The following is a 23,662-nucleotide window of genomic DNA, read 5'->3' as shown; positions in this document are numbered from 1 at the left end:
CACAACAGAGACCCACTCCCTAATGTAATCTGCAACATTGCCTGTCTGAATTAATGTACCATGAATACATAACTAAATTATATAATTGGTGTAGATCAATTTATCTACTGATAAAATACTACTATAATAAAGATTTTCGATCTGCTTATCGATTCAATAAACAAAGTAGATTAGACCCTACATTTCCTTTGAGGCAGATTGTTTGGTGCCTAATCCAAGGGGTCCTGTGCCGCACAAGGAAATCATTTTTACTTATTAACACAAGTCAGATGTTTATTTTGAGAGAAATCGAAGGTAATAATTTGGTTTTAGACTATATTCTATAATGAATGATATGTAATTATTACTAATATATGTTGACACTTATTTTTGGTTTATGCAGACGATTGACATCGACGATCTTAATGCTCGCGGGCTACCAAGGCGTTTGTTTACCTCTCGAGTCGAGACTCAAGCCGAAGCGGCCTAACAACAGTTAGCTAGCTAACGCGTTAGCAACGTAACTTTGGCTTAATGTGTGCCGTTTTGTCAACACTAGTGGTAACATTTTCACTTTATTTCATTGTTATAAAATAATTGCACATAGTAGTCGTACAAATGCTAAATTACGACGAACGGTTCTTACCTAACCGTTGTGTGTTAAGCAAGTTAGCATAGCATGAACTAGGCTATCTATACGTGCGTCGTAGGGAAGACAATGTCAACATAGCTAACGTTACCTAAACGGCACGATCACAACTGCAATTTAAGAGTAAAATAGACTCATAACGCACGTTGATAAACATGTAATTGGCGTGTAGTCAACTTGGAGGTTTTATGCATTTTATGACGTTACCTAGATATGGTAGATGGCGGAGATTATAAAAAATAACTAGCTAGCTAACGTTAACTGTTGAAATATTCGATCACTGACATTTCATCTTGTGACGCTTTCACCAACGGCTGGCTAAAACTTTTAGCAACTCGGCCAGTCACAAATCAAATCAAAGTTTGTCACGTGCGCCGAATACAACAGGTGTAGACTTTACAGTTTAATGCTTACTTACAGGCTCTAACCAACAGTGCTAGTACGGGTAATATTATGACTACTTGAACCGGGTTATGTAGACAAACAGTGCAATTAGTGTAACCAATGACAATAGTAAGGGGTGTGTCATAATGATTAAGTTAATTAAAATTAATTAGTGAAACTGTTAAGAAATAGTATATGGCATATTAAATATATTACGCTTTTATCATATAGAAACATAATGGAATATTGTACATCATATTAGCATGAACATACAATATTGTTTCATTCAATTTCACATAATTTTGTATTTCATTTTTATTACATGTAATCATTTGGTTCAACCTTAATATACACTGCTCAAAAAAATAAAGGGAACACTTAAACAACACAATGTAACTCCAAGTCAATCACACTTCTGTGAAATCAAACTGTCCACTTAGGAAGCAACACTGATTGACAATAAATTTCACATGCTGTTGTGCAAATGGAATAGACAAAAGGTGGCAATTATAGGCAATTAGCAAGACACCCCCAATAAAGGAGTGGTTCTGCAGGTGGTGACCACAGACCACTTCTCAGTTCCTATGCTTCCTGGCTGATGTTTTGGTCACTTTTGAATGCTGGCGGTGCTTTCACTCTAGTGGTAGCATGAGACGGAGTCTACAACCCACACAAGTGGCTCAGGTAGTGCAGCTCATCCAGGATGGCACATCAATGCGAGCTGTGGCAAGAAGGTTTGCTGTGTCTGTCAGCGTAGTGTCCAGAGCATGGAGGCGCTACCAGGAGACAGGCCAGTACATCAGGAGACGTGGAGGAGGCCGTAGGAGCGCAACAACCCAGAAGCAGGACCGCTACCACCGCCAGCATTCAAAAGTGACCAAAACATCAGCCAGGAAGCATAGGAACTGAGAAGTGGTCTGTGGTCACCACCTGCAGAACCACTCCTTTATTGGGGGTGTCTTGCTAATTGCCTATAATTTCCACCTTTTGTCTATTCCATTTGCACAACAGCATGTGAAATTTATTGTCAATCAGTGTTGCTTCCTAAGTGGACAGTTTGATTTCACAGAAGTGTGATTGACTTGGAGTTACATTGTGTTGTTTAAGTGTTCCCTTTATTTTTTTGAGCAGTGTATAATGAGCATCATCAACAGGGGGAACATATTAGGTGAACGCTAATAAACTGTAAAAATATTTTTTCAATTTATAAGACTTGTTCATAAAGGAAAACTTAGTTCATAAGAAGGTCCTGAGATCAAAGTAAATATTCAGACCACTAGGGTTCAATGCAAGTCAGTTAAGAACAAATTCTTATTTACAATGACGGCCTAGGAACAGTGGGTTAACTTCCTTGTTCAGGGGCAGAACAGCATATTTTTACCTTGTCAGCTCGGGGATTCGATCTAGCAACCTTTCGGTTACTGGCCCAACGCTCTAACCACTAGGCTACCAGGCGCCCAACGTTAATAACTAGGCTTGCCTAGCACTGATATATGTAACACTGATAATGTGAATGATTCAACTTTGTTTTTCTAGAATGCTTGCTGAGGGCAAGAGATCATTAAACATGGATGAGAAAGAGGTGAGCTCCTTTAGTAACAAGGAGAAAGACAGAGAGGGTGATAGACGGCCCGCCTCCTCCCGGGATAAAGTGAAGGATGAGGCAAAGATGAGTGGCAAGAAAGATATCGGTAAGGCCGCAGAGGAAAAGAGGAGGAGACTTGAGGAGGACAAAAGAAAGAAGGAAGAAAAGGAGCGGAAACGGAAAGAGGAGGAGAAACAGAAGGCAGAGGAGGAGCAGAGGAAGAAGGAGGAAGAGGAGAAGAAGCAGCAGGAGGAGGAGGAGAGGAAAGTTCAGGAGGAGGAGGCCAAGAGACAGCGTGAAGAGGAGGCAGCTCAACTCAAGTAAGAGCTCAGGGGAGGAACCACCATAATAATGTATCTACTGTAGGTGCTCTCAACATCATAAACTTTGTGTACGCTTAGTATTTGTGAATTCAGATAATTGCTAACTTGATTCTCCATCTTTCTTCCCACTCCAGGGAGAAGGAGGAGGGTCACCAGCTCCACCAGGAGGCCTGGGAGCGCCACCAGTGCCGGAAGGAGCTGCGCATCCGCAACCAGAATGCCCACGAGGGCCGTCCCGAGGAGACCTTCTTTAGCCGCCTTGACTCCAGCTTGAAGAAGAACACGGCCTTTGTCAAGAAGCTGCGCACGCTCACTGAGCAGCAGCGCGAAGCCCTTTCCAATGACTTCGGCTCGCTCAACCTCAGCAAGTACATCGGCGAGGCGGTGGGCTCGGTGGTGGAGGCCAAGCTGAAGATCTCTGATGTGGGCTGCGCCGTGCACCTGTGCTCCCTCTTTCACCAGCGCTACGCTGAATTCGCCCCACTGCTCCTCCAGGCCTGGAAGAGGCACTTTGAGGCGCGCAAGGAGGAGAAGGCGCCCAACGTGAGCAAGCTGCGCACCGACCTGCGCTTCATCGCGGAGCTTACCATCGTGGGCCTGTTTACGGACAAGGAGGGCCTTTCGCTCATCTACGAGCAGCTGAAGAGCATCATCGGGACAGACCGCGAGACACACACGCATGTGTCGGTGGTCATCAGCTTCTGTAAGCACTGCGGGGACGACATCGCGGGCCTGGTGCCTCGCAAAGTGAAGGCTGCCCGGGAGAAATTTGACCTGGCCTTCCCTCCCAGTGAGATCATCAATACGGAGAAGCAGCAGCCCTTCCAGAACCTTCTGAGGGAGTACTTCACCTCGCTCACCAAGCACCTGAAGAAGGACCACCGCGAGTTGCAGAACATCGAGAGGCAGAACAGGTGATGGGGCCTAGGCTTCCTGGAGAATTTTTTTAAACATGACCCATCTCACAACTTCTCCTGTACTATTGATTTCAGTGTATACTCCTGCCATAGTACATGACGCATAGCCATTTTGAGTAACATGCTAAATGTCTTTTAGTGTACATACTGACACCTCCATGTTTTTTCTTCCTCCAGGCGTATCCTCCACTCCAAAGGGGAGCTGAGTGAGGACAGACACAAGCAGTATGAGGAGTTTGCTACGTCCTACCAGAAGTTGCTGGCTAACACCCAGTCTCTGGCTGACTTTCTGGATGAGAACATGCCAGAACTTCCACTGGACAAGACTGTGCAGGAAGGTAAAGAGTAACAACCCTTGTATACTGTTTATTACCTTGTTATAGGAACAATATAAAGACTGTGCATTTTGTTGTAATTTTGGGTGATTTTTGTTATAAAGCCATATTGTTATCATGTTTTATTGCTGTTGGTTATATGTAGCCTACAGTCTTTGGTGTCTGTGTGTATCTAACCGTTTCCTCTCCTCTCTGTGTGATAGAGCACGGCCCTGGCATTGACATCTTCACCCCTGGGAAGCCCGGGGAGTATGACCTGGAGGGGGGCATCTGGGAGGACGAGGATGCCAGGAACTTCTACGAGAACATGGTGGACCTGAAGGCCTTCGTCCCTGCCATCCTGTTCAAAGATAACGAGAAGGGCAAGGACAAAGAGGAGGCTGCTGGTAAAGGTACAGCCGCATACACACTTGCACGCATGCACACACACACAGACTCACACTGTCTGAATGACCCTTCTCTTGTTGCTGTATCCTTTCCTCAGAGGCTAAAGATGCTGCGGCCACCACAGAGGAGTTGGAGCTGGAGCTCGAGGCTCTAGACATCGCTGATGACCCTCTGGAGCTGGATGGACCTGATGAGGCAGAGAACGAGGCAGAGCTTGCCAAAAAACTGTTGGACGAGCAAGGTAAAGATGAAGGTATTCTCTACCCACCAGCCTGCCAGCCACCAAGCAGCACACACCACCCAGCGCTTTGCACTGCCAGCTTTCCATTTTGACAATTACAACAAGAGGGCGGCAATAATCGAATATCTACAACCTCTGGATAGAGGAGGCATGTTGGTTATTGACATGGACAGTGTCTTGGTGTTTGTGTGTCTTTTCCAGGGCTCAAGTTAGGGTATGAGAGAGGTCAGGGAAACAGAGCTAGGGCCCACTCATGGGTGCTCAGGGCCAATCAAGTAAACAGAGGTGTGTTGCTGAGCATGTGGAAACCAGACAGTCATTCACAAGGTTTCTAATATTCCACATGTATCAACCCAATTCTTAGGTCTATACCTATGCTATGGCTTTGCTATTTCTGTTTATGTCGCTGAGTGACTCTTTAAGTTCGCTATGGAGATATTTGGTGCATGACTTTGTTGTATTCATGTTTGACTGTGTCCTCCCTGTTTCTGTGTGAAGAACAAGAGGATGAGGAGGCAAGCACCGGGTCCCACCTGAAGCTCATCGTGGACGCCTTCATCCAGCAGCTTCCCAACTGTGTCAACAGAGACCTCATAGACAAGGCAAGGAGAGAACACAACACACCTTTAGCATACCAGAAGGATGTATTCCATGCTTTACAATTTGAGTTTAGCCACAAAGGCAATGATTCATAGGGAATGTGGTACTAAGTACAGAGTTGTGCAGTGAATTAGTCTGACTGTGTGTGTGTTTGTTCACAGGCTGCCATGGATTTCTGCATGAACATGAACACCAAGTCAAACAGGAGGAAGCTGGTCCGGGCTCTCTTCACCGTTCCCAGACAAAGGTACCAGACTCACTATAAAGCAGATAGTTCATTTGAAAGGATTTGATCAGGAAGCTGGTGCAGACTCTCTTCACCGTTCCCTGACAAAGCACACGCGCACACACACACACACACACACGCAGATAGTTCATTTGGAAGGATTTGATCATGGATTGATTTGTGTGGGAAAGTTTTTTGTTGTTGTCCCTTTTACCCACTAGGTGGTGCGGTTGCTCATTTAATTTGAAATGGCATAAAGGAAGTCAATGGTACTTATACCATTGTAAAGCTCATGGTTGAGTTGTGTTCTTCCAGGTTGGATCTGCTGCCCTTTTACTCCCGTCTGGTGGCCACCCTTCACCCCTGCATGTCAGATGTGGCCGATGACCTGTGCTCCATACTCAAAGGAGACTTCAGGTTCCATGTAGGTCCCAAGACTTTACAACAACTATTAACACCTTCGTCTTTGTTGTGTCTTTCATACAGAACCACTGCCTCATTAAAATAGAACCTATACTGAAGGAAACAAACAGTTTTGAAGGAGATTTCAATACAGAATGCTTGCTGTGTTTCCTTGTAGATCCGGAAGAAGGACCAGATCAACATCGAAACAAAAAATAAAACTGTAAGGTTTATCGGGGAGCTGGCAAAGTTCAAGCTGTTCTCTAAAACGGACACTCTGCATTGTCTGAAGGTAGGGGATGCTTCTCTTTCACCAGGAAGCTGTGCAATCATTAGCTAGGTTTCCATCCAATTGGCGACAGATTTTCATACAACTATTCTAAAATCTGCACAAAAAAATACTATTTTCAAATATTCCCACAAGAGGTGTGTTTCCATCAAACTGATAAAATGCTGTGCGTGATTTTTAAAAATTAAGATTTTTTTTGGCCTTCATTTTTCATGTACTAAATAAAAAGCAGAAGTTCAATGTTTCCATTTCATTTTTGTCACCAAAACTGTTGCGATAAATAGGTAACTTGCCAAATCTGGTTTTGGCACATGCTCTCTAGACAACAGTTCGCTGATAAAGTGGACAGGGTAGGTTATAACTTATATGCTGAGATATGGATAAGAGCAATATCATTTGTATTTGATAATTGGCAGCCTTGCATCAATCATCATGTCACTAGCATTCAAATGACACCTTCAAAGCTCATCACCGTCCATCACTTAACCACCATGAAGTTCATCAGAACTTATTTCATCTGCCTATAAACTCTTAATACTTTTCCATGCCGTAGTGGTAGTACAACTTCATATCAAGCATTCCTCGTGACTCCAAGTTTACATCAACATGATGGTTTTATTATATCAATATTTGCGCATAAAGGAGTTTTCACATAATTCATTTTACCGACACAAAAGGATCCCACCATGTCGAACGAACAAATTGTTTGTCGACATTTATGAAATTGTACTGACACTTCCTGTTTCCAACACTTGACACTTTCCTGTGTGTGTTGCTCTACAGATGCTGCTGTCAGACTTCTCCCACCACCACATAGAGATGGCCTGCACCCTGCTGGAGACCAGTGGACGCTTCCTCTTCAGATCCCCCGACTCCCACCTCCGGACCAGCGTCCTTCTGGTACAAACACACACACGCACACACGGCAATGCACGCACGTACGTATACAGCACAGGAGGTTGGCGAACCTTAATTTGGGAGAACGGGCTCATGGTAATGACTGGAGCGGAATCAGTGGAATTTGTTTCAAAAAGATTGAACACATGGTTTCCAGGTGTTTTATGCCGTTCCATTTGCTCCGTTCCGGCTATTATTAGGAGCCGTTCTCCCCTCAGCGGCCTTACCACTAATGTACAAGCACACACACCTATCAAACACTGTACTGGAATTCCCCAAAGGTTTTGGAGTGCATCCAAAGTCCCGGAGAGAGACCTGTCTTGGCCTTCCTAACTGGTGCCAAAATCCAGGGTTCAATCTGATTCATAAAGCGCTATTAATCCAGCTTTATTGTGCCTAAATTGCATTTGGATGAGGTTATTCATGTCGCGTGCTGCCATATTTTCTAGGTTACGTTTAGCAAGATAATAAGAAAACACACCTTCTTGAGAGCTTTTAGTTGGGTTCTATATTGAATGGCTCACTTGTTTTTGTATACTTGCGTGTCTCAGGAGCAAATGATGCGTAAGAAGCAGGCGCAGCACCTGGATGCTCGCTACGTGACCATGGTGGAGAATGCCTACTACTACTGCAACCCCCCGCCCATGGAGAAGACTGTCAGGAAGAAGAGGCCCCCGCTGCAGGAGTACATCCGCAAACTGCTCTACAAGGACCTCTCCAAGGTCACCACGGAGAAGGTATGAAGATTTTACATTTGAGTCATTTAGCAGACGCTCGTATCCAGAGCAACTTACTGTTAGTGCATTCATCTTAAGATACAGTGAGCTCCAAAAGTATTGGGACAGTGACACGTTTGTTTGTTGTTTTGCCTTGGTACTCCAGCACTTTGCAGTTTAAATTATACTATGAGGTTAAAGTGCAGATTGTCAGCTTTAATTTGAAGGTATTGTGATCCATATCGGGTGAACCGTTTATGAAATTACATACATTTTTTTACATACATTTTTGTCCTTAGTCCCGGCATTTTAAGGGACCAAAGGTATTGGGTCAAATTCACTTATGTGTATTAAAATAGTAAAACGTATTTGGTCACATATTCCGAGCACGCAAAGACTTTACAAACTTGTTGGATGCATCTGCTGTGTTTCAGATAATTTTGTGCCCAATAGAAATGAATGGTACATAATGTATTGTGTCATTTTGGAGTCGCTTTTATTGTAAATATGAATAGAATGTGTTTCTAAACACTTCTACATTAATGTGGATGCTACATTGATGCTACGGATAATCCTGAATGAATCGTTATGAGTGAGAAAGTTGGAAGCACAAATGTCATAACCCCCATGACATGCTAACCTCTCACGATTACAGTAACAGTGGAGGTTAGTATTTTTGGGGGGGGTGGTATCATATTTAGGCCTCTGTAACTTTCACTGGAATGGTTTCGACACCTTGTAGAGTCCATGCCTTGACAAATTGAGGCTGTTTTGAAGGCTAAAGGGGAGCAACTCAATATTAGGAAGGTTTTACTAATATTTTGTACACTCATGCTACACACACATCACAACTGCTGCGACCAGACTCTTATTATACTGCTCTATTTATACCCTTCCCTCCTCCCCTTCCCCAGTACAAATGTAAATATTGAACTATAAATTGTGCCTTCCTGTATTATACTTATGCTAAAATGTCTTATTCTATTCTACTGCCATTTACTTTATGTTCGTATTCTTATCTTTTATTATTTCTTATTGTTGTTGCATTGTCGAGAAGGAACCTGCAAGTAAGCATTTAGTTGGACGGTGTATACCATGTGTATCCGGTACATATACGACTAATTCAACTTGAAGTCAGTAAGGGGGGAAAAGTCACGTGCAAGTGTTAGTTCACGAAAGGCTTTACATTTTATTTTTATGGTGCCTCATTTATACAGTCACTGGCTTATGCATATTCATCAAAACACTATAGAGAGATTTGAGGGGGGAAAAGGGTCATGACCCCCCCCCCCCAGATTATTCTGTAATTTCTTTAACATACCAAAAAACTAAACCACAACAGAAGTATCAAACACCTGCCGATTATCATCTTTTCTCTCCCTTCTCGTTCTCCGCTTCCTTGTCTCCCTCCTCTTCATCCCCTTCTCTCCTCCCTCCCCTACCCTAGGTGTTGAGGCAGATGCGTAAACTCCCCTGGCAGGACCCAGAGTCTAAAGGCTACCTGATCTGTTGCATGGTCAACATCTGGAACATCAAGTACAACAGCATCCACTGTGTGGCCAACCTGCTGGCCGGCCTTGTGGCCTACCAGGAGGACGTGGGCATCCACGTGGTGGATGGGGTCCTGGAGGACATCCGCCTGGGAATGGAGGTGAGCACCATGGGAGGGGGTGGGGAGGGCAAGGCAAGCCCAGGGTGGTGAGCTGTTTCTGGGATTGGAGGTGAGGATGAGGGAGGAGGAGCTGGTTGGAGTCAGGCCCAGATTCAAGAGTTCATTCCTGGATGTAAGGGCCATGTGAAGAGCCCTAGCAGGAGAGATTGATGGTACGTTTTTTATGACTTGAATGAGGGATTGTTGAGGCTACGTGTTGTATACCATGTGAACAGGCTGTCGAACTGCATGTTTCTGGTTCAGATATGTGGTTTGCGTGACACACAGTAACAAATTGAGTGATACATCTGAGGTTCATGTGGGTAAAATCTTCCTTGGGACTTCATATTTATGGTGTTTCTGAGCACAGATGCACTCAACTTCAACACCTCTCTGCCATTCCATCTCACCTGCTTTCTCTCTCCCTTTCTCCCCCATCTCTCCCTTTCCTCTCCATGTCTATCCATCTCACCCCCTTTTCTCCTCTATCTCCCTTTCTCCCCCCCCCCCCCCCATCGTCGCTCCTTCTCCCCTCTCCTTTGCAGGTGAACCAGCCCAAGTTCAACCAGCGTCGGATCAGCAGTGCCAAGTTTCTGGGGGAGCTCTACAACTACCGCATGGTGGAGTCAGCGGTCATCTTCCGCACCCTCTTCTCCTTCATCTCATTCGGGGTGAACCCGGACGGCAGCCCCAGCCCCCTGGACCCCCCCGAGCACCTGTTCCGCATCCGCATGGTCTGCACCCTGCTTGACACCTGCGGACAGTACTTTGACCGCGGCTCCAGCAAGAGGAAGCTGGACTGCTTCCTCATCTACTTCCAGGTCAGTCGGTATGAACGTTTAACCTCCCCTTCTTTCACTCCTCTCAGCCTCTCTCTCTCTCTCTCTCTCTCTCTCTCTCTCTCTCTCTCTCTCTCTCGCCTGAATGGTTTTGATACTGTTGTGACATAATGTCAATTACATTAATTCCTTACAAGACTGTCCCTAAATTCGGATGTGTTGTTGTCTGTCCTCTCCAGAGGTATATCTGGTGGAAGAAGAGTGTGGAGGTGTGGAGTGCGGAGCACCAGTTCCCCATCGACATTGACTACATGATCAGTGACACCCTGGAGCTCCTCCGGCCCAAGATGAAGCTCTGCATCTCCCTGGAAGACTCCACACGACAGGTCACCGAGTTGGAGAGGGAGTTCCTCGTTAAACTGGGTAAGAGACAGAGCGAAAGAGATTGACACACACACACACACACAGGAATGTATGCATAAGGGCACACGCACACGCACACTACAACAAGGTTGTTAAAGATCCTTGTCATACCTGAGTCCCCCACATGTTTATTGTGTGTGTGTGTGTGTGTGTGTGTGTGTGTGTGTGTGTGTGTGTGTGTGTGTGTGTGTGTGTGTGTGTGTGTGTGTGTGTGTGTGTGTGTGTGTGTGTGTGTGTGTGTGTGTGTGTGTGTGTGTGTGTGTGTGCCTGCAGGCCTCGGAAATGTGTTGCTGTAGCAGCTAGTTCCTCAGGTTGGCCCACTCCTGCTCTCTGTCCTCCCTGCTGAGCAACATTCCCCCCTGTGTAGGAGGTTGCTTCAGCTCCTGCCACTCTCTATCTTGTCAGACAGGTCAAATTCCCTCATAGTAACACACATACCTGGCCCTTTCACACACATACCACAAACACACAGCAGTCAGACCTGCCTGCACTGTAGACTGCCACTTAAAGCGCACACTCTTAAGTCTGCACAAACAAAAACATATTTACTCAAGTAAGTGTTCACTTCAGGGTTAAAGGGGAATATTAATAAATACCTGAGTCACATCCCAATGACACGATATGTCAATATATTGTCAAATATAACGTTGCCCTATTGCACCTGCTGTTCTAAAGTGGCACAATACCGAAAGTGTTTCTTTAGGTGAAACGCATTTGGTCACTATCTGATGGGGAGGAAAGTAAAGAGATGCACAGATATAGAGAAACAATCAAGAGACAGACAGGATGTAGATAATGAAATACCCTGTGGGACACAGAGGAGGAAGAGGGAAGCATTCATTTAGCAGGTGTGATGCATTCTGAGTCACAGAACAAGTAGTCCGCCGTATTAACCCAGGCACAGAACATTGTTTCAAGGTTTTCAAGGTGTTGACGTGGAATGCGAGAGAGCGCTTTTGGAAAAACCCTGTGCGTGTCTGTCCGTCTGTACTGTGAGTGTTCTGAGTGATTGATGAGGGTGATGTAAGCCACAGGCTGTACAGTGGCCTCATTGTTTCGCCATTCATCCTTTAACCAAGATAAGGCAACGGAGGCCTTCCTCTGCCTCTGCTGAACCCTCCCTTAACGAAGTTCTACTGCTTAGTAGCGTCTCTTAACTATGCGTCTATCTGCTCCTCTACTGCTCTCTGCTCATCAGGCTTCTGAAGTTATATTCATGGTCTCTCCAAGCTATGTGTTGAAGCACCTGTTTAGTTTCACAATGAATGTCGCTATGACTTGTATTTCTTGCAATGACTTGACTCTCCTGCAGTTCCAGCCCAACAAAGTGGTATGTTTCTAAATGGGCTTGTTGTTTGCGTTCGTCTGTCCTCACTCCTGGACATAGTTCAAGGAGTTTAGGATATAATCTGCGGTAAATGTCTATGCTTTGTGTCTGATTTGATTTCTTATGTAAAGAGCCAGGGAAAAGCCTGTTCAGAGCACGGAGCGATGGCTCACGAGAAGAGCTTTTTTACGAATGATTGTAATCAATGACTATGATGCAAATGGTTTAGCGTTTTCTCTCTCGAAGTCTCTTGCTTCAAGACTTCGCCTTGCAACCTGACGCTGCGCCATTCGAATGAAGGTGTGTGTGTGTGCGCGTATGTTTGTGTCCTGCAGGACTGGCCATGGATGGACAGAAGGACGGCCGGCCCTCCAGTGCCATGGGGAGTGAAGGCGAGGCTCTAGACGAGGATGATGACGATGACGACGAAGAGGGAGGGGCGGACACAGAGGAACAGTCTGGCAATGAGAGCGAGATGAACGAGCCAGAGGAAGAAGTGATTCTGTCAATCTTTAATTCATCCATTCACTCATTGCATGTCTAAGACACAAGTCTCTCATAATAGGTGGATACTAGATCTCTCACTCGTTCACTCATCTATCATCCATTCATTCATTCATTTGGCCCTCACCCCTAGTTTTGTAGGGGGGGGGGGGGGGGGGGGGGGGGTCGCAAACTGAGGACAGAAGCCCAGTCCTAAGCAAGATACTGTATAAGGAAGCGGGTCATCTTGTTGTGCTGCTAGATTGATGTGTTGACTCATCTCTTACCATGCCAGACCGACAACATAGCTCTCCAGGTTTAGTGCTTTGTTTTTCTACCTTACAGAAGCTAGCACACAATCACACCCCCCCCCATCTAAGAACCTGCTGTGTGTTCCAGGAAGGGTCTGAGAATGAGGAAGAGGAGCGGGAGGAAGAGGAGGAGGAGAACACTGACTATCTGACCGACTCCAACAAGGAGAACGAGACGGACGAGGAGAACAATGTAAGAAGATGGCAAGGAGAGGGAGAGAGGGAGAGAGGTTATTGTGTTGCTGACGGTCTTGTCCTGTAGGAGGTGACCATCCGTGGTGGCGGTCTGAAGCATGTGGCATGTGCTGAGGATGAGGACTTCATCCAGGCTCTGGACAAGATGATGCTGGAGAACCTGCAGGTACAGTATCTCTCCTATTCTCTCTAATCTGTGTGCCACAGTCACTATGTCCGTAGTACTGTACTACTTTTGTTAATAAACGGGTATTAACAGGAGTTGTGTGTGTGTGTGTGTGTGTGTGTGTGTGTGTGTGTGTGTGTGTGTGTGTGTGTGTGTGTGTGTGTGTGTGTGTGTGTGTGTGTGTGTGTGTGTGTGTGTGTGTGTGTGTGTGTGTGTGTGTGTGTGTGTGTGTGTGTGTGTGTGTAGCAGCGGAGCGGGGAGGCGGTGAAGGTGCACCAGTTGGACGTGGCCATCCCCCTGCAGCTGAAGAGCCAGCTGAAGAAAGGCCCTGGAGGACCCGTCTGCTCTGGAGAGGGAGACGCAGGCATCTCAGACACCATGCAGTTTGTCATGCTCACGCGCAAGGGCAACAAGCAGCAGGTACACACACACACACACACACACACACACACACACACACACACACACACACACACACACACACACACAGAGTATGGACACACACACATACAAACTTGTTGAAGTCTCCTTCGCTGTTAGTTCAGTCAGATCCCTCCACAGAATCAGCACTGTCAGACAGACCCAGCGATAATATTTACTCTGAGCTGTGTGTGTGTGTATTTAGGCCCAGTCCGCGGGTGGAATGAATGGTGGTGGGGTAGAGACGACAAGCTCTTTTACTGTTGTAGGTTCAGAGTGTGTACACATTCTCTGTCCAGAAAAATCAAGACGTTAAAGTAAAGCTCACTAAACTCAGTCCACTACACTTCCAGCAACTGCTTTTAAAGGACATTTACCAGATTATAAACACTATGTAAACATTGTGTTTTGACCAATTAACAGTACCGGCTATAGACGGTTTTTGTTGATGTAAAATGAAGCTATATAAATTGCTTAATGCATTATAGATGACGTGTCTCTAAACACACTAACCTCTCCTGTAGTGCGTTTCCTGAGGCGAGGATAAAGCGGTTCAGTGTGTGTCAGTAAGCGTCACAGCTTCTCTCTGTGACGTATCTGGACCTCTCCCTGTCAGACACATTCACTGCATTCCTCTGTCAGCTCCACACCATGGGAGTGGCCCTCCCTCACTTTCTCTGCTGCCTGGGCCTGGAAACACATTCGGGTTTTAGCACAGCCAGAGAGAAAAAACATCACGGGGCATGTTGTAAAAGGTTGAATAGTGAGCCAGGAGAGCATGTTTCTGCAGTGTGAATACTGAGCACTTGTCCCATTGTCTGCCTACAGCATGAGATGTAACTCTTGCTCCTTCTCAATGCTTCATGTGCCTGTTTGAGCTCTCCTAGCTGTAGTTAAAGTTCTTGAATGTGTCTCTGTTTTGTCTCTTTTGTTTCTAGTTTAAGATCCTGAACGTGCCTTTATCCTCCCACCTGGCTGCTAACCACTTCAACCAGCAGCAGGCAGAGCAGGAGGAGAGGATGAGGATGAAGAAGCTCACTCTGGACATCAACGAGAGACAGGAGCAAGAAGACTACCAAGGTATTAAATAGGGTGTTCCACTCACTCTGCCTAGAGTGGGTGAAAACGCGCTTCGGTGATAAAATGTAACTTCCTTATGTTATAAAATACATTTTACCAAGACAAATATGATTATTCATGTTCTGAATCATTCAGTGTGGTCTTTCGCTAACATATCATTAACTTTATATCCAAAATGTTGGATTTCATAACCTAATGCAGCCGATAAAAAACAAACAGTCACCACCAGACGGCCTCCGCCCAATACCCTGCCCTGAACCTTAGTCACTGTTACTAGCCGGCTACCACCGGTACTCTACCCTGCACCTTAGAGACTGCTGCCATATGTACATAGTCATTGAACACTGGTCACTTTTAATAATGTTTGCATACTGTTTTACCAACTTTATATGTACAGTGCATTCGAAAAGTGTTCAGACCCCTTTACTTTTTCGAAATTTTGTTACGTTACTGCCTTATTCTAAAATTGATGAGGGAAAAAACAATTTAATCCATCTACACACAGTACCCCAAAATGACAAAGCAAAAAAATATATACCACATTTACATAAGTATTCAGACCCTTTACTCAGTACTTTGTTGAAGCACCTTTGGCAGCGATTACAGCCTCAAGTTTTCTTGGGTATGACGCTACAAGCTTGGCACACCTGTATTTGGGGAGTTTCTCCCATTCTTCTCTGCAGATGCTCTCAAGCTCTGTCAGTCGCTGCACAGAGCTATTTTCAGGTCTCTCCAGAGATGTTCGATCAGGTTCAAGTCCGGGCTTTGGCTGGGCCCCTCAAGGACATTCAGAGACTTGTCCCGAAGCCACTCCTGCGTTGTCTTGGCTGTGTGCTTAGGGTCGTTTGTCCTGTTGGAAGGTGAACCTTCGCCCCAGTCTGAGGTGCTGAGCACTCTGGAGCAGGTTTTCACCAAGGATCTCTCTGTACTTTGCTATTTTCTACTTTCCCTCGATCCTGACTAGTCTCCCTGTCCCTGCCGCTGAAAAATATCCCCACATGCTGCCACCATCATGCTTCACCGTAGGGATGGTGCCAGGTTTCCTCCAGATGTAACGCTTGGCATTCAGGCCAAAGAGTTCAATCTTAGTTTCATCAGACCATAGAGTCTTATTTCTCATGGTCAGAGAGTTTTTAAGTGCCTTTTGGGAAACTCCAAGTGGGCTGTCATGTGTCTTTTATTGAGGAGTGGCTTCCGTCTGGCCACTCTACCATAAAGTCCAGATTGGTGGAGTGCTGCAAAAATGGTTGTTCTTCTGGAAGGTTCTCCCATCTCCACAAAGGAACTCTTGGTCACCTCCCTGACCAAGGCCCTTCTCTCCAGATTGCTCAGTTTGGCCGGGCGGCAAGCTCTAGGAAGAGTCTTGGTGGTCCCAAACTTCTTCCATTTAAGAATGATGGAGGCCACTGTGTTCTTGGGGACCTTCAAGGCTGTACCTATCCCCAGATCTGTGCGTTGACACAATCCTGTCTCGGAGCTCTACGGACAATTCCTTTGACCTCATGGCTTGGTTTTTGCTTTGCCATGCACTGTCAACTGTGGGACCTTATATAGACAGGTGTGTCCAAACTTTTGAATGGCACTGTATGTGTGTATATATATATATATTCTGACATTGCTTGTTCTGATATTTCTTCATCTCTTTACTTTTTACTTTATGCATTATGTGTGTGTTACTGCACTGTTGGAGCTAGAAATACAAGCATTTCGCTGCACCTGCAATAACATCTACAAATCTTGATTTGATTTGATTTGAATAAGCACCGTGCTCTGTTGACATAGCGACGCAGGTTTCTTGTAGCATCTTTTGAAGATTTGACATTTTGTGGCTGTCGTCTTTAAAGTTGTTTCTGCAGGTCGCAAAAAAAGCTAAATTAGCATGACACGAGCTGAATTAAATGTAAAAGGCTTTGAAAATAATAAACTTGGTATACGCTCAGTGCTCCGTTGACATTTCACAGAGATATGCTTGTTTTTGTGTGAGATCTTCTAACTGAAAAAGTGTTTAATATGACATGCGTATACTAAAATATGAAAATACTGTGTGTCATGTCTCAAAACCGATATCCATCTTACCTCTATTGTTTTATGTACTGCCGATTTCAAAGAAAGATGACGAGTTCAATCGGAAAGTGAGCCTGTCAGGTAGCAGTAGCCTTAATTCTTGCACAGAATCCTCCTAGCTGTCGCAATGCAATTATCCTGACTTTTACCTACTTTTCTTCTCGCGCTTCCATTGATTTAGTTCTGGCCATCCTACAAGAGTTAAAACTCCAATAAGTTTGTAACGGATTATGATAGACATGAGGTTTGGAAGAGACATGAGGTTTTCTTAGAGGAGTATCTACATATTTTATTTTATTTGGATCTCTTTTAGTCCCCATTTGGACTAATCTTCCAAGAGTCCTTTAACATTAAAATACAATTTATAATACGAACACATTTTCACATATAACACACTATTACAAACATACATAATATACTAACATAATGACCCAATAAATACTCAATCTAAAAAATATTGATTCTTCATCTACTATAGTCCCACAACATTTATATGTATTATATTTAAATCGTTTTAAAATAATGTTTACATTTATATATTGAACGTTTTCTAGTTTGCTCAGTTAATTTATTCAATTTCTTTATTGCTCTAAATCGAAATGTTCTTTTCTGTCTGGATAACGCATAGATGGTGGACAATCTATTCCTAGTATTTACGGAATGTCTGTCTCTTACCAACTGAATACCGTTGTGAATAGAACTTGGCCGTTTTAAATTATGTATATTATGAAATAAAATAAGCATGTTTTTTTTCAATTATCTTGTTGATTGATGACCAACCAAGAACACTGCGCATGACTGCAACAGAAGAACCATATCTCCACCTTAAAACAATCCTTGCTGCTTTGTTCTGTGCATTCTGCAGCCTCCTAACTTCACTTGATAATGCATTTCCCCAGACCACAGAACAGTAGTTCACCTGACTCTCAATTAATGCTTGTGTTATTTGCTGAATAATTTTTCCTGGTAAATATTTAGCTATCCTTCTGATTTATGCATGCTGTTTTAATATTTTTTTTTACATAGATTAGTTATTTGAGACGACCATGATAAGCAGTTGTCTAGCTGCACTCCCAATAGTTTGGTTTCTGCCACTTCTTCAATTTGTACTCCTCCCATACTTAATTGTATCCCATGCTGTTTTGGCCTTTTCCTAGTTGAACAGACCAACATAACTTTGGTTTTCTTGGTGTTTAAAACAAGTTTGTTTTGGCAAACCCACTCCCTGATATTCTCCAAATCTCCTTGTAAAGCCTGCTGTACCTGTTGAACCGATTGTCTTGCTACATAAATTGTAGTGTCATCTGAAAATATAGTAGCTTGAGTTTCAACTAAGGCATAGGGAAGGTCGTTGGTATATATTAAATAAAGAAGTGGCCCAAGGCAGCTTCCTTGCGGTATTCCACAGTTTAACACATGAGGGGAAGAAAATGAACCATTGATATAGGTGGACTGTTTCCTGTCAGTTAGATATGACTGTACCCAATTCAATGCTACCTCCTTAAAACCATAATGCATTAATTTTGTCAATTATTTCATGATCCACTAAATCAAATGTTGCACTGAAATCTAAAAATAGTACACCCACAAACTTGCCATTATCCATAGCATTGAGCCACTGGTCAGTAATGTAAACCAATGCAGTGGTAGTGGAATGGTTTTTGCGATAAGCATGCTGATTGGCTGTAATCAGATCATTCTTTTCCATGTACTCCCACATTTGTCTACTCACAATACCCTCCAATATCTTACTGAGTGTAGGGAGTAGGCTAATTGGTCGACTATTGGCGGGAGTAAGAGGTTCTTTGCAGTCTTTCGGAATAGGACAGTTTTGCATGCTTCCATACATTTGCAAACATCCCCTTTTCCAGTGACCAATTAAATATGTATCTCAGTGGAACTGCAATCTGGGGAGCAGCACAGCGAAGCAAATTTTTTTCCATAAGACCATAACCTGTAGATTTACCATCAGGTAATGACTTCAATAGGTTTAACACCTCCTCCACTGACACCGTTTGCAGACTAAAAGAGCAGATCTTGCTGCTCATAATATGATCATCAATCCATTGGACAATAGCTTGTTTGGAAGAATGTATGTTTACATTGTTGCTCAGTAATTTAATTTTCTTCGTAAAAAAAATCTGCAAAATGATTGGCAATATCAACTGGTTTTGTTATTATTCTCCCGTCAACCTCCACACTAGATGGGCATGATGAGATAGATGTACCAAGTAAGCCCTTAACTGTGTTCCATACCTTTTTAGAATCATTTTTACAATCAATAAAAGCATTGTTGTAAAATATATATATATATTTTTTTTGATTCAATTTAACTGCATAATTACGTAATGTTCTATAATTCTGTTCATCAATTTCTAATTTTGACTTGGCTGCTAAGACTTTTGCCATATTTCTTTGAGAAAAAGCCTCACCCAGTTCATCATCAATCCATGGAGATGGACGGGCACCAACTGTACTCTTTCTTATAGGGGCATGATGGTCCATTACCTCAGTGAGCAAATCAATAAAACATTCTGTAGCGTGATTTAAATCATCCTCTAGATAAATCAGCTCCCAGGGTACAGCAGCCAAATCATTTAGAAATAGCTCATGATTAAATGTTTTAAAATGTATTTTGACCACAATCAATTGGAACCTTGGTGTTCATGGTTATGGTCACAATATTATGGTCTGTCCAGCCCACTGGCATTGATCTGGCTTTTAAGCATTGCAATGGTATATTACAGAAAATCAGATCAATGCATGTGTCTGAACGATGACCCAACTTAATTGAAGATCTAGTAGTATCATTAACCATTTGTTTCAAACCACAGTTCTTGGCATATCTCATCAATTTTGTTCTATTCGAATTATAGTGATCCTTCCAATTTATATTAAAATCACCCAAGATAAATACATCTCTGTTGCTATCTGTGGCCTGGTCAAACTCAGTACATAAGTCATCCAGATAGGACACCTTAGAGCTAGGAGGTCTCTACACACATCCTACCAATATGGGTGCCTGGTGAGGCAGATGTACTTGAGCCCATACTGCCTCTATTTGACATACATTAAGGTCATCCCTCCTCTTAAAAGGTATATGATTCTGAATGTACAGTGCTACACCCCCACCATTCCTATTCCTGTCCCTTCTAAGTAGACTATATCCTTGAATGCTTATTTGCCCATCATTTACAGATGCATCTAAATGCGTTTCGGTCTAAGCCAAAATATGAATATTATTTATGTTGACCAAGGTAAAAACCTCATGTATTTTATTAGGAAGGCTACATACATTAACCTGAGCTATATGCAGCCCTTTCATTATCAAGTGGAGATCAATAGAGCATGTATTCGTTATAGTTGAAGTTGTCATGATACACTACAACACACAAACTCAGATTTGAACATTCAATTAAAATAGCCAGGGAGTTACTCTAGAGTCCTGATACAATTGCCCGTTGATATAAAGTTTATCCATCACCACGGAGACTCGTTGATTCAGGCAACGCTTTTCCTTCATGATGGGATATAGTTTTTTTCTCCTTTCATTGATCTCGGTGGGGAAGTGATCATTCATTCCAAAATCAGTATTTCGCCTTCTCTCCCCATGTTCTTCGTCATTTTCTTTTGCTTAAATTTGTCAAAACGTGCAATAATAGCCCGTGGCCTATTTCCAGAGGCCTTACCTATTCTATGGACTCTGGAGAAAGTGGCATTACGCACAACATCAGTGGGCAGTTTTAGTTGAGTTGACATAAAGTCTCGGACTGTGTCCTCACAGCCTCTGCTGTTATCATTCTCCAGGTATCCCTGAGAATATTAGATTGTTCCACATTGATCGACACTGTACGTCAAGCAAGGTTTCTTTAAGTTGTTTGTTCTCTGCACCACCTCCACCTTGCTATGAATAGAGTCTACAGTACCTTTCAACGCCGTGTTCTCTTTCCTTAGATCATCAATCTGACGTTGGCTGAATTCTAGACTAGCACATAATGCATTGATGTCCTCTCGTAATATATCCAAGATATCAAGTTTGGCAAGCCTTTCATTGATGGATTTTAACAAGTCAACATCCATATCAGTAAACCTCTCCCCACTCGCCACACGCGCCCTCTTACTAGGGGATGGTTTGGTTCCATCGTTGATACCTATTGGCCAACCTGGTTTTGGTTTGTTTTGTTGATTGGGTTGGTTGTCCTTACCAATGCTTGAATCCTCCGAAACCAGCGACATGTTTCTTTTACACATTACTTTACTCGTTTGTCAAAAGATGCATCTTTGATTGGACACCCTTTATTATACAGTACTGATAAGAAGAGGGACAGATGGAGAATGAGGCATGCATTAGGAAAAGAAATGGGGAGGGTTTTTTGAGAGATGACGAGAGAAAGCAGCAGGAGTACTACCACAATTCAACATGCCTACATTTTGTTGGTTTGTGTAGCGTTGTTTTAACATTGTTGGTTTGTGTTGCATTTGTTTCTGTAGCGTTGTCTTAAAATCGCTTGGTTTGTGTAGCATTGTGTTAACCTTCTTGGTTTTTGCTATGTAGAAATGATGGCGTCTCTGGCCCAGCGGCCCGCTCCGGCCAACACAAACCGGGAGCGGCGCCCGCGCTACCAACACCCCAAAGGGGCACCCAACGCCGACCTCATCTTCAAGACCGGAGGAAGGTGAGACTCGCTCCTCAACTTACCTACCCACTACACACACACACCACCAGGGCCTGGAATCAACAGCAGACCACCAGCCAAATGCTGGTAGAAAGTCTGAGTGACTGGTGAACTTTCTTTAATGCAGCAGTCACAGTGGCTGGGACAGTGGTGGAATGAAAAGTTTGTTTTGTGTCCTAATCACCACCACACCTAAATACAAGCACACATAGCCTGTATTCACTGCGGGGGGAATAGGGTTGGCATGAGAATGGGATCCTGTCAAAGGACGTGGTGTTAGTCAACTCACTGACTCTCCCTCCTTGTTCTCTGCACCTGAACAGAAAGCAGGAAACAAAGCAGGAGAGAAATGAAAGGCACGAAAAGCGTGACAGACAAGAAAGGCAAGAGAAACACGAGAGAAACAACAGATATGAGGGCCAGGAGGCTAGGGCCCGCCAGCTCAGTCGGACACGCTACTGACAGACTGCATTCTGCACTCAGGCCCTGCTTATGTTAAAACCGGAAAGGGTTCATGTCTCCCAACTGTCAAACAATATTTTGTTTTGACTATTCTGATCAGATACAGACTTGTCCCCCTTTATTTTTGCACTGTTAAAGAAAATATATCTGTTCTGCTTTGCAGGCACTAAAGTGCATTTTCATATTATTCTTCCTTAAAAGCTGTGAAGATTCCTTTCTATTTTTGGAAATAAAGATTGCCCTAACTTTCTATTTTCATCAGAACAGAAATAGCTTGTGGTTCTTTGTCCTTTCCTCATATTTGTCTTGGAAAAGTGACAAAATAATTCAGAAAGGAGATATTTAGATCCACGTCAACATAACGCATCATATTCATGCCTAACATACATTTGACAGATGCTTACATGATACTGATGGCAAAGTACACAATTATGTTTTTGATGAATAACACAACTTTATTTTGGATTGTCACTCACAATTACATTTTCTCACGAACAGACGCTAGACCATTGCAACCTATGGCTGGAAGGAGATGCAGTAATGATGGTACTGAAGGAGTGAATGGGGACGGATATTGGGGCAGGAGGTTGAGGGAAGGATGGGTGGGGAAAAGGTGGTGGATCTTGGATGGATGTTTTGGGGATTTGAGGATGGGATAAATACTCCAGTGAGTGTTCTGGAAGACAGCTACTACAGTAAAGCCCTGCTCTGTCCCCTAGGAGATGCTGATTGGAGTCTGGCCGAGGGAGCAAGCAAATGAGAGAGCAAGACAGGGCGAGCGGACCATCGGTCTCGCCTGAGCAGGGAGTGAGTCCGCCAGCCGCCCACTGACGCAAGCGCAGACCCCCACACCTAACCCCGCCGCCGGAGGAAGAGAAGGAGAAAGGGCATCAACGAGGGGTGGGGAAGAGGGGGGCACCCCCTTCACCCGGCTAAGGCGTTCCAGAGAACACCCCTTCCTTTCTGTGCGTCGCCCGGGACGACACCAGCACAGCAGCACAAACACCCACCCCGCCTGCACAAAAGAACGAATCAAAGATGAATGAAAGAACGATCGACCAGCTGACGGACGTATGTACGGACAGACATGGACGCAGACAAACAGACGCACGTACAGCTGGGCTGCAGGAGAAGGGACTACAGTCGTCTTCTCTTCACTCCCGTGCAGGATGAGGATATGGTGTACAAGGGCTCACAAGAGGAGGAGAATACAAGAGGAGGACAATGGACAGAATGTGTCAAAGAAAAGGGGACGGGTGAGGGTGTAACATCTTTGGAGATGGACTGTGCTTCTCTTACTGGGAACAGATCTGTTGTTCAGTCTTTTTTTCTCTTTATCTAGCTAAATCACACACTGTTCAAAGGCAGCTAGATGGAGGAGGAGGAGGAGAGGGAGCACAGATGGGGTCACGACTACTAAATGACTCGATAAACAAGGGAACAAGGAGGACAGGATGATGTACAGAAAGGCGTGGTTGCTTGTGTGAGCAAGGGTTACAGATGTAGGATCTTCATTTGAGTCAGTTTGCTACAGCAGGACAATAATTCTGCAGCAACAGGAAATGTGAATTATTATAATTAACGGATAATTTTTGGTTGATACATTTTTGTAAAGTTGAAATAAAAAACTTCAGAAGCCTTTTTTAACCTCATACACTACAAGTTTTAAAATGTCCTGCATTGCAGGAAAGTTGT

At 44.0% G+C, this 23,662-nt stretch overlaps 1 protein-coding gene across 8 annotated transcripts; it reads left to right on the top strand.

The window, feature by feature from the left end:
* The first annotated feature begins 207 nt into the window (after positions 1-207).
* Positions 208-23,563, top strand: LOC120049854 (regulator of nonsense transcripts 2-like). 8 transcript variants are annotated; one of them, XM_038996317.1, is made up of 23 exons: positions 208-294; positions 2,549-2,917; positions 3,055-3,834; positions 4,015-4,175; positions 4,376-4,564; positions 4,657-4,812; positions 5,299-5,402; positions 5,562-5,647; positions 5,942-6,050; positions 6,207-6,320; positions 7,101-7,217; positions 7,766-7,951; positions 9,378-9,581; positions 10,127-10,402; positions 10,600-10,783; positions 12,446-12,606; positions 12,993-13,097; positions 13,167-13,265; positions 13,512-13,685; positions 14,624-14,765; positions 21,385-21,505; positions 22,466-22,513; positions 22,690-23,563. In XM_038996317.1, exons 2-22 carry the CDS (start codon positions 2,550-2,552, stop codon positions 22,470-22,472), a joined length of 3,843 nt encoding a protein of 1,280 aa, XP_038852245.1. In that variant the 5' UTR covers positions 208-294; position 2,549; the 3' UTR covers positions 22,473-22,513; positions 22,690-23,563. The 8 variants fall into 8 exon arrangements, with proteins under 8 accessions (XP_038852245.1, XP_038852243.1, XP_038852248.1 ...); XM_038996315.1 differs by having other exon boundaries at positions 22,687-23,563; XM_038996320.1 differs by lacking the exon at positions 22,466-22,513 and having other exon boundaries at positions 4,657-4,800; positions 13,515-13,685; positions 22,687-23,563.
* Positions 23,564-23,662: the final 99 nt, after the last annotated feature.

This window comes from Salvelinus namaycush, chromosome 6 (genome assembly GCF_016432855.1).
Source record: "Salvelinus namaycush isolate Seneca chromosome 6, SaNama_1.0, whole genome shotgun sequence".
In the NCBI taxonomy this organism is placed as follows: domain Eukaryota; kingdom Metazoa; phylum Chordata; class Actinopteri; order Salmoniformes; family Salmonidae; genus Salvelinus; species Salvelinus namaycush.
Note: the sequence above shows the minus strand (reverse complement) of the source record. Positions and strands in the feature narration are given on the sequence as shown.

Excerpts from the sequence above, each read along its gene's own strand:
- LOC120049854 (XM_038996313.1), top strand. The coding sequence starts at position 2,550 with ATGCTTGCTGAGGGCAAGAGATCATTAAACATGGATGAGAAAGAGGTG. Across the intron at positions 10,784-12,445 it reads GGAGTTCCTCGTTAAACTGG|GACTGGCCATGGATGGACAG; the intron begins GTAAGAGACAGA and ends TGTGTCCTGCAG. Across the intron at positions 14,766-21,384 it reads GGAGCAAGAAGACTACCAAG|AAATGATGGCGTCTCTGGCC; the intron begins GTATTAAATAGG and ends TTTGCTATGTAG.